The 10765-nt window shown below is 34.8% G+C and overlaps 1 protein-coding gene and 1 non-coding gene across 10 annotated transcripts; both read left to right on the plus strand.

Annotated features, from left to right (window-relative positions):
* Nucleotides 1-2283: 2283 nt before the first annotated feature.
* On the plus strand, nt 2284-9018 carry LOC132603683 (sulfite exporter TauE/SafE family protein 3-like). Of its 9 annotated transcripts, none has more exons than XM_060316843.1 (13): nt 2284-2383; nt 3543-3821; nt 4217-4376; nt 5023-5223; nt 5297-5361; nt 5457-5484; nt 5565-5644; nt 6276-6362; nt 6479-6529; nt 6996-7217; nt 8100-8193; nt 8344-8484; nt 8587-9018. In XM_060316843.1, exons 2-13 carry the CDS (start codon nt 3594-3596, stop codon nt 8670-8672), a joined length of 1443 nt encoding a protein of 480 aa, XP_060172826.1. In that variant the 5' UTR covers nt 2284-2383; nt 3543-3593; the 3' UTR covers nt 8673-9018. The 9 variants fall into 9 exon arrangements, with proteins under 9 accessions (XP_060172826.1, XP_060172823.1, XP_060172824.1 ...); XM_060316840.1 differs by having other exon boundaries at nt 2321-2466; XM_060316841.1 differs by lacking the exon at nt 2284-2383 and adding an exon at nt 2500-2631.
* Nucleotides 9019-10097: 1079 nt separating this feature from the next.
* TRNAL-AAG (transfer RNA leucine (anticodon AAG)) lies at nt 10098-10178 on the plus strand. Its single transcript has one exon. It is a non-coding gene; the product is annotated as a tRNA-Leu (tRNA).
* Nucleotides 10179-10765: the final 587 nt, after the last annotated feature.

Raw genomic sequence — 10765 nt, forward strand, 5'->3', positions numbered from 1 at the left:
AGAATAAAAAGAAGAAGAAGGGGCGATTGTTAACTACTTACTTGACGATCAACTTTGTCTTTAAACAGTTTAACAAATATATTATTAGCATAAATATTCTTATTTTATATTTATTTTGCGTATATTTAATAGCGTCAATCAAATGCCATGCATAAACTTATGCGGCATCTTTTTTTTCTTCTCATCCCTCTACATATTAACAACAACTACAACCTACCCAATCTAATTGTATAAGTGAGGTTCTGGAAGGATAGAGTGTACGCAGATCTAATTACTCCTACCTCGTGAAGGTAGAGGTTGTTTCCGGTAGACCCTTGGCTCAAGTAAAACATATCAAAGAAGTTTAAAAAGAAAATACACTAGTAAAATAGATATAGTAAATAGAGAAAGCATTACATAACATTTAGAAAAAAGAATAGTAACACAGCAAAATAATGTAACAACTGAAGTATAAGAAACAACAGGTAGTAACAGAAATAGAAGTGCAAGGAAGTACGGAAATAAAGCTAATACTAATGGTATGAGAAGAGAAACAGGTAATGTGCTCCAAACTACCGCCAAGCTTATCTTGCGGGAAAGCGAGACAACGCTCAACTACCTACTAACCTTCTCCTAGTGACTTCCTTATCTTCATATGTAACGTCATGTCCTCGGTAAGCCGAAGATGCATCATATATATCTTGTCTAATCACCTTTCCCGATACTTCTTCGCTTTACCTCTATCTCTCCTTAAACCCACCATTGTCAACCTCACACCTCCTCACTGGAGCATCTACGCGTCTGCTTTTCACATGCTCGAACCATCTAAGCCTCGTTTTCCTCGTTAACATCATATTGATTTATGCAAGATCTTATCCTGACATAGATAGATTTATATTTGACTATGAACCAGTTGTTATTGTAGATATTAACTTAATGTCATCATAAGAACGATAAATTTTAAATTCTGAATCCGCTTTTATAAATAGTAAGATTATTTTTTGTATCCCTCCAACCAAATAACTCCGAAAACTTTCTCTAATCACCGAATAGTAGGGGTATGAATAATATTTGAGCTGAAATACAAAAATAGAGTATTTGAAAGTGAATTTAAATGAAAACACTATAGAAGTTAAAAAAATATATGTAAACATGATTTTTATCATGAAAGAAAGATTTGAATACATTCAAAATAATATATCAATATTGCACTTAAAGTTCAAGCTATTGAAGTTCATATTGTAACTACTCATAAGCAAAGTGAAATAGTAGGGTTAAGTTTGACCTCCATCTTACAATTTTTTTTTTTTTTTTTTAAAATAACCTCCACTTTAGAAAATTAGCTAGGCATAAATTAGTTTTGCTTATAAGACAGAAGTTCAGGATATTTTAAAACATCGAACTTGTTTAATTAACCACAAGTTCTGTCTTATAAGCAAACGCTAAAACTTACGCTCGATGGACAACAAAAAAAAGTTCCCAACATTTTTTTTCAAGTTAAAATTATCTTTTAAAGATTTTATTAAGCAGGGACAAAAAATCTGGATCGAACAATTTTGAAGACACCACAAGTCATTTCTCGAAAACAATGTACTCTCTCAGTCCCAATTTATGTAAGTTTGACTGGGCACAAAGTTTAAAAAATGAAGAAAGACTTTTGAATCTTGTAATCTAAAATAAGTTAAAGATATTTGTGTAGTTATATATCATTTCGTTAAGCGTAAAAGGTGAAATTTAAAGTTAAATTATTACCAAATAAAAAAATATTTCAATTTTTGTAAGATAAATTTTAAAAAAAATGTATTACATAAATTGAGACGATAAGTACTATATTGTATGTAGCATTTCCATGAACTGAATAATAAGTTCATACAGTTGAAATGACCTGCCGCAGACCTCGGCTATTGTCTTATTTATCTTTTTAGCACGTTTGGCGCATTTACTTTGAAAAATAACCCCATGTTCAGACTTTTTCAAGAAAAGGGAAAAACTCCAACATCTCACTGTTTGAACAGTTAATTTAGCATTTAATTGACTGTACCAAAGTTCTTACAACAAATATAATTAAAATAACTACAGCATGTACAGACTATATATATATAAATATTTTCTCTGCGTGATTTAGTTTGATTAGACATAAAATTTAAGAAAAAAAGAAAGAGTATTTTTGAAATTTATGATATAAAATAAGATATAGATATTGATGTGATTGTAAATCATTTAATTAAGAATAAAAAGAGAAGTATTAAATTAAATTATCCTTAAATATAACGACAAAAAAGAGTAAATTATATATATATATAAGTCAGAACCAAAAAGAAGAAGCCATTAAATAGCTCTAAAGAAGGAACTTTTAAACATAACCAAAAATTTTAAGCCTACACTTAACATTGTCTGCAGGCTAGTAAGTACTGTTTGTAAAGTTGCAGCTTATTCTTTCAAATATTTATTAGTCCAAAAGTTGTAGCCTTTACACATTTACGTGGGGTAAGTGCAATGGTCTTGACTTCTTGCTTCATGTTTTAACTTCTATTTATAGGTTTCTGACTTTGTCTAAATGTATTATTGGAAGTAATTGAATAAGTAAGCTTGCTTCTTTTATTGTCTAATATATAGTCCAATCAGTTCAGGTTGCCTTAAATATTTACTTACGTAAGTCTAAGGATCTTGATTTCTTGCTTCTAGAAGTTTATTACTTGGTCTAATGTACTTTATATCAGATTGGATGAGTTGATTTATGAAGCTGCTTATAATATATAGTTCAAAAAGTTGTTGCTTTAAAAATACTTAGTTGGGTAAGTGTAATAATGATCTGTATTTCTTGTTTTCGACTTGCTTTTAGAGGTTACTGACTTTGTCTAAATGTATTATTGGAAGTAATTGAATTAGTAAGTTGCTTCTTGTATTGTGTAATATATTGTCCAATAAATTGTTTGCCCTTAATTATTTACTTCAGTAAGTCCAAGGATCTTGATTTCTTGCTTCTAGAAGTATCTTACTTGGTCAATCTATGTTGCTCGGACTCTGCAAAATTATCGACGTGCATTTTTGGAGGATCCGACACGGGTGCGGCAGCATTTTGCAGAGTCCGAGCAACATATTGGTCAATGTATTCTGTATCAGATTGGAAGACTTGATTACTGAAGTTGCTTATAATATATAGTTCAAAAAGTTGTTGCTTTAAAAATACTTAGTTGGGTAAGTGTAATAATGATCTGTATTTCTTGTTTTCGACTTGCTTTTAGAGGTTACTGACTTTGTCTAAATGTATTATTGGAAGTAATTGAATTAGTAAGTTGCTTCTTTTATTGTGTAATATGTAGTCCAATCAGTTCATGTTGCCCTTAAATATTTACTTAGGCAAGTTTAAAGATCTTGATTTCTTGCTTCAAGCATGCACTTCTGGAAGTGTCTTACTTGGTCTTTTTTAATATATAATTGAAGAAGTTGCTGCTTTTAAATACTTAGTTGGATAAGTGTAATAATGATCTATATTTCTTGTTTTCAACTTTCTTTTAGAGGTTACTGACTTGGTCAATGTTGTAATCTTGATTTTGCCTCAGAAGGGTGCTGGTTATTTGGAGCAAAAATAGAGTGTGGGGATATACCAATTGATGGCTGAAATAGGATTAAAATTGAAGGCTTTGAACAGATATGTAGTTGGGGTGATTGGTTTTCTTGTTCTTGCTTTTGCCCTTTTTGCTTCTGCTGAGGAAATTGCAATTAGAGGCTCTTTGGATGAAAAAAATGGAACAAGTGATGACTTTGAATCAGGCTCCTTTTTTGAGCTATTCAATCTTTTGCTTCACAAGGGTAAAATGCATTACAAGCATTTTTGGCCTGTAAGTTCACCTCCACATCATAGTACCTTCCGAAAGACGCTGTTAAAAATTTCGAAGTTCAAGTTTTCTATTTTCAGTGGCATGGCATATAAATGCAATTAAAGAATAATAAAATTGAGGCTAACGTTTTGCAAGGATCATTCTGTTTAATTGATGGCTTGAAGGCATAGCCAGTTATTTCTTAGGGGAGTAGATTTCTCAGATAGTCACTCAACTAATAACTATTATCTCAAGAAGTCACTTTCTTTGTTAAAAAAAAGTTGGAAAGATGACTTTCTAGGATAATAACTGTTAGTTGAGTGACTATCTGAGAAATCAACCCTTTGTTACGGCAGAGGGCGCTCTTTGAGTATTTTGGAGTAGATGCTATTACTGAATTGTGATATGTATTTCAGGACATGGAATTTGGGTGGAGAGTAGTTGTTGGTTCAGTGATTGGATTCTTTGCTGCTGCTTTTGGGAGTGTAGGAGGTGTTGGGGGAGGTGGTATCTTTGTTCCCATGCTTACTTTGATCATTGGTTTTGATCCAAAAACATCGACTGCTATATCGAAATGTAAGAATCTATTTGTAACTTCAAACATTTCATTATCATCATGCTTGTCTTGTTTGTACGCTGATCTGTGACTGAAATGTGATATTTTGAAGTTAACGGGCTTCTCTCAAGATATAACTCCCAAGGCATATTAGATGGTTTTAGTATCAATGTTGTGCTAATACTTCTTGTTTCACTCAAGCTAGCACAAGCCTTGTAGTGTGTTTGGTCAAGCTTCTAAAATCTGCTTATTTTTAAAAATGCTTTTTGTCAAGGGTGCTTTTCGAAAAGTACTTGTGCAGAAAATCAGTTTGTGTTTGGCTAGTCAATTTGAAAAGCACTTTTGCAATATTATAGCAACAACTTGTGCTTGGCCAAAGTTCCAAAAGTGCTTTTGGGGGAAAAGCTAATCTTTTCTAAGAACAACTTTTGCTACTATTCAAAAACACTAACTTTTTCCTAAAATCTTGGCCAAACACCTCAACTATCTAAAATAAGCACTTTTTAAAGAAAATAAGCACTTTTGGCTTCTCAGAAGTTTGGCGAAACAGGCTTAGTTGTGGCCCTTTAAAAGTAGTTCAAACTAGGAAAAAAAGGGAAAGTATCTTTAGCATTATGTGATTCTGAAGAAAATTCACTATCTTTAAGGATTCTGTTTTGCCTGCAGGTATGATAACTGGTGCAGCAGGGGCAACTGTTTATTACAACCTCAAGCTAAGGCATCCAATACTTGACCTGCCCATCATCGATTATGATCTAGCTCTTCTTTTACAACCAATGCTGTTGCTAGGGATCAGTATTGGAGTTGTTCTCAACATTCTCTTTGCTGAGTGGATGGTCACAGTTTTATTAATCATTCTTTTCATAGGTAATGATGATTCAGCTGTGATTCTACTCATATTGCCATTTGTAGTTATTCTGATTGGTTAAGGGACTTGCAGTTACATCAACTAGGTCATTCTTCAAGGGTGTTGAGACATGGAAAAAAGAAACCATAATAAAAAAGGTTAGTCTATTGGACCTTCTTTCTGATTGTGTAATGTACATTGGAAATTGTGTTTTTCTGATAAATCGTTCTTCTTGGGTTTCTGTTATGTCCAGGAGCTCTCCAGACGCTTGACATCTAACAGTGAGTTGCTTAATTCTCTACTCTTATCATGTAAGTATCAACAGAGATTTGACCAGTTAGTAATATGTGGTATTGAACAGGTGCTGGTGGTGAAGAGGTTGCATACAAACTTCTACCTGGAGGTCCAAGAGTTAGAAATGAAGGGTATAAAACACCAGAGGTGAGTTATAACCCATGGCCCTATTCGCTTGACCACTTTCATTTTTATCGCTATCCATTTACTTGACATACCTACATGGTCAATGTCAAATTTTCAATAAACAAGTATTACCTCATGTTATTTTGAACTTGATATACCTTTTCTTCAACATTCCGTCCTCTTTTCTTTCAATAGATCCTAAACATTATATTACAAATTCCTCTAGTTTTCTAGAATAACACAATGATGTTTTTAATCTTCATGGTAGCCAAAATGGGAGACCTAAAGTGGGATACGGGAGCATTGAAATCAGTTTTGGTAAATGCTATAGTCTACTCTTATTCTTCAGTTGTATTACTACTGTTGTTTCTTTTAATTGGGTTACTTTTACTATTTTTTGCTGTCGGTACTTTCCTTTCTATAGTATTTTCACCATGGCTTTTACTCTGGTAATTGTAAAGCCTGTTTTTTTTTTTTTTTGGAAACGTTTTTCTTGAGCCGAGGGTCTATCAGAAACGACCTTTCTACCTCTCACATAGTAGGGTAAGGTGTGTATCCCCCACCCTCCCTAAACCCCACTCGTGGGATCACATTGGGTATGTTATTGTTGCTATAGTCTGTACTCGAATGCTGACTTCTTGAGCTTCTCCAGGTCTCAATTGTTGACAACGTGCATTGGAAGGATTTCACCCTTCTTATTGCTGTGTGGGTCGTCCTCCTCACTCTGCATATCATCAAGGTTTACTGCTTTAAATTGCTCGCCTGTTTGTAATGCCTTCACATTTTCAGGACCGCCTCATGCTTATTCCTGCATTATTAGCTTTCTGACCAGAAGCTGTCATTTTTTGAGTACAGACTTATACATCAACTTGTTCAGCGACATATTGGATCTTAAACCTCTTACAGGTACTTATTGCTTGAGATGTAAAAGAAATTATCTGTGTGTTTTCTCCAATTGTCATTCACATGCATATCCTTTTAAACATTATCATCAGCAAGATTCTTCTATCAATAATTTGGTCGCAGGCTTCCACTCTATGATATTGATTTATTTAGCTTAGCATTTTGCGTCTAGGTTTATCTGACATTAAATTATTTCTGTAGCTAAACATACTGAATGAGATTTTATAGATATGTATCTCTCTCCCTTTTGCATAGTCAAAAGATAGTCGACTCTGAAACTCATGAGGAAAGTTGGCAGACATAGCATTTACTGCTTAGAGGTTCCAAATGTGTTATGAGGACATTATTTGGTGAGAAAGTGATTCAATGAGAAGATCATTGTTTAGACCTTCTTGAGCTCCTGATTTGGGTCGATGTAGAAGGTATTAGCTTCTTCTTATTTTAAGCATTTTTTCTTTCTAATTTTCAGATCCCGGTTGCTGTAGGAGCTTCTGGATATGAAGCAGTTTGCTTGTATAAGGGCACGAGGGTGGTCATGTCAAGTGGCGAAGCAGTAATAGCCTGGAAAGTACATCAGTTGATTATTTACTGTTTCTGTGGCATTTTAGCTGGTATAGTTGGTGGGCTTCTAGGTCTTGGTGGAGGATTCATTTTGGGTCCATTGTTTCTAGAGCTAGGGATTCCTCCACAGGTGCATCTATATTTCTCCTAATTCCTCTTGTTTTAGTCCATAACTTTCTGATTTAGCATTTCAGTTTTGCTTAAGAGCTTATAATATGTTAGAACGAACAGCTTTTGCGACTTGCAGCTATTGAGCACGTCATTCACTTAGTTTTACGACATAGATGTGATCTATTCATAGAAGTTATTGATAGGGGTATCAGGTCGGGCTGAATTTGTGCGGGTTACTGACCCACCCAAAAGTTACTCGGGCTGAAATGGGTTGGGCTAAAATGGAAAAACGAGTCATAACCCAACCCGCCCAAGTTGTACTAAGTTTTAATTTTTTTGTTTGTTCTTTTATACTCCCTCCGTCCCAATTTATGTGACATTTTTCGCTTTTCGAGAGTCAATTTGACTAAAATTTGAAGCTAAATTGGATTGGATTAACTCGATATTTTAATATTAAAATTTATATATTTGCAAACTTCATGAAAATTACTATGAATTGCAACTTTTCTCATATCAATTTGATGAAAAAATACATCTTAAAATGATGGTCAAAGTTCATACAGTTTGAATCTCGAAAAGCGAAAAGTGCCACATAAATTGGGACAGAGGGAGTAATATTTTAGTACCTAATAAAATAATTTTGTTCTTTATTATGGCTACATATAACATATTAAATAAAAAAAAGTCTGTTTCAAAATATTTTGACTAGATTTGTCATGGCTCAATTTGGGCTACAAATCAGCCCAATTTTTTGATGGGCTGAAATGAGTTGCGCCGAAATGGGTTGAGCTAATGAACGGGCGGGTCAATGACCAATCCAAACTTGGGCGGGTCATGTTTTCATGGCTAATTTTGCCACCCCTAGTTATTGACTAAATTATATAGAAATTTGCAAATGCAGGTTTCTAGTGCCACTGCTACCTTTGTGATGATATTCTCCTCCTCCATGTCCGTCATACAATATTACCTGCTAGGACGCTTTCCAGTACCGTATGGTAAGGAAAACTTGAAAATCTTCATTGATTTTCTTGTTGATTGTTGACCAATCATATATTGATCTCCTCATTGGAAGAGGAAACTTGCAAGTCTTGTTTTTTTTTTTTTTTTTCTTTTCTTAGCCACTCCATTTTATCTCTATCTTGCAGCCCTGTATTTCATTGCTGTGGCCACTGTTGCCGCCTTGGTAGGACAGCATGTCGTACGAAAAATAATTAGCATAGTTGGTAGAGCATCTGTAATCATCTTTGTTTTGTCCTTCATAATCTTTGTCAGCGCATTCTCATTAGGCAAGTTCATTCTCTTTTCATTCCGTTTACGTATGTTGATCTATCTGAATTGTCACTCTCACTTAACTGATTTATCTTATTGTCTAAATGTATTCGGTACAGGTGGCGTTGGCATAGCAGATATGATTAGGAGGATCCAAGAAGGGCAGTATATGGGGTTCGATAACATCTGTGCATATGGTCCTTAAGTTTTGTATAACTAGTCTCTTTCTCGACTTGTTGTAACAGATAATGACTTTAGGTGATTCACATATGTTTAGTTGGATGATAAAATCATTGGCAGTTTTGAGGGTTCTGGTTTCGAACTTAAATTGTCTTGGCACTAGTTAGGAGGGTTCTGTTTTCAAACTTACACATAGCAGAGCTTCATTCCTTCTACTTTCATCAGTAATTCATGTAAATAGCCGCATGACCAAGCTGTAAAATAAGCTCCATATATAGTTCATGAAAGTGTTGAACTTTCCTCCATTCGTGTAGGTTTCTGTACCGATGACAGGATGTATGTAGTTCCAGTCCTTCAACTTTCACCAGTCATTCATGTTCAAGAGCTCTTATCACCTCTGACTATATATGCAGTATAAGTGTCTTATTTGAGTTCTTCAAGCAGACTAGCTTGTGGTACCACTCATAAACTGTTTCTTGTAGTTCATCTCTGATTTCATGATCACGCGCTTTCTGATTCTTGTTGATTAGTGCTGCCAACACTTTCCAATTAACATTGCTTTCCAAGCTAAGTTATCTGCATCTCGCCTAATCTATTGGGTATTTGCTTCTCTCCAACACAGGTACTGTCATTCTGTGTAACTCTGGCTACTCGCTTAGACAAATGAAAAATGATCAGCTAGTGTTTTTTTAACTTTTGGTGTGTGCTGGATTTGATCCCTGGTTTCCCAAAGTCTTTTTGGCGTTACTTCACTTACCACTAAGTCAGACCCTTGGGTGCAATAGTACCCAGGGGTGGATACAACTTTTTATTATTGGATTCATTTGAACTCAGTACTTCCGATGCTAAGCATAAATGTGTAAAATTCATTAAAATTGAAACAAATAGATATGTGAACTCATAGTTTTAAAAATATAATGGGTTTAATGCCAAAAATCTTGAATGTTGAACCCATTGAACTTAAATCCTGGATTTGTGACAGTACCAGCTTTGACTTGTCATGTACAGAATAGTAGTATGTGGGGATAATGATCAACCTGCACATGGTTAAGAGCATGGACAGGTTTACCAAAGCACTGCTGGGAAACTTCACAATCAATCTTTTGATATCCATGTCCATACTGTGTGTTTGACTTTCCAATTGCACTCTTTCTGGCACATTGTCAGGAACTGCTGATGGGCACATGCATTTGCATAAAACATGAGAAACCCTCTTGGCAGTTGACTCATTATTAATGAAGAATGCTATCTATTCAGCCATTTCAAGATTGACAATAAATATGGTGCAATTGTTTCCTCTTGCACAAATTTTCCATTTGCCTTGCTAGTGGTTTATGCGCCATGGTGTATATATCTTTGTATATGAACACCAATATACACAACAATTTCACATTCATGAAATTGTTCCAATTGGAAATAGTATAAATATGCGGTTGTCCAAAAAGCATACGTTGAGATGGCCGAGTTGGTCTAAGGCGCCAGATTAAGGTTCTGGTCCGAAAGGGCGTGGGTTCAAATCCCACTCTCAACATTGAACAGTTCCTTTTTTGTGTTTTTCTTATGAAAAAAAAAAAAAAGGTTTCCTTTTTTCAGTTTTAACTTTTAGAATATTTTTTACCATCCAACTTTTTCATTTATATTTTCCTCTTTGAATAATCGGAAAAGGGTCAAATATACCCCTGTACTATGAGAAAAGGGTCAAATATACCCCTCGTTATACTTTGGGTTCAAATATAACCCTGCCATTATACTATTGGATCAAATATACCCCTTCTCCGTTAAAGTTGTCCAAAGTGGACATCCAAGCCTATGTGGCACTGACATTTGATGAACTGGATGCCACGTGGCATTGCCACCTCATCACCCCTAACACCTCTTCCCAATCGCTCTTTTCCAACTCCGGTCAGGTTCTCCCCCTTCTTGTTCTTGCGGCTCTTGCTCATTTTTATTTTCAATGAATTGCATGAACTGCTCCCATCGAAAACTCACAGCAAAATGACATACTATTTCAGTTTGCTGCACAGACCAAAGTATGCAACCTGCAACCTTATTGGCCCAAAACATTATCTTTTTATCTCTGGTATGCAAACATTAGTTGACAGAAATGATATACATAAA

Source organism: Lycium barbarum, chromosome 7 (assembly GCF_019175385.1).
Source record: "Lycium barbarum isolate Lr01 chromosome 7, ASM1917538v2, whole genome shotgun sequence".
Lineage (NCBI taxonomy): Eukaryota > Viridiplantae > Streptophyta > Magnoliopsida > Solanales > Solanaceae > Lycium > Lycium barbarum.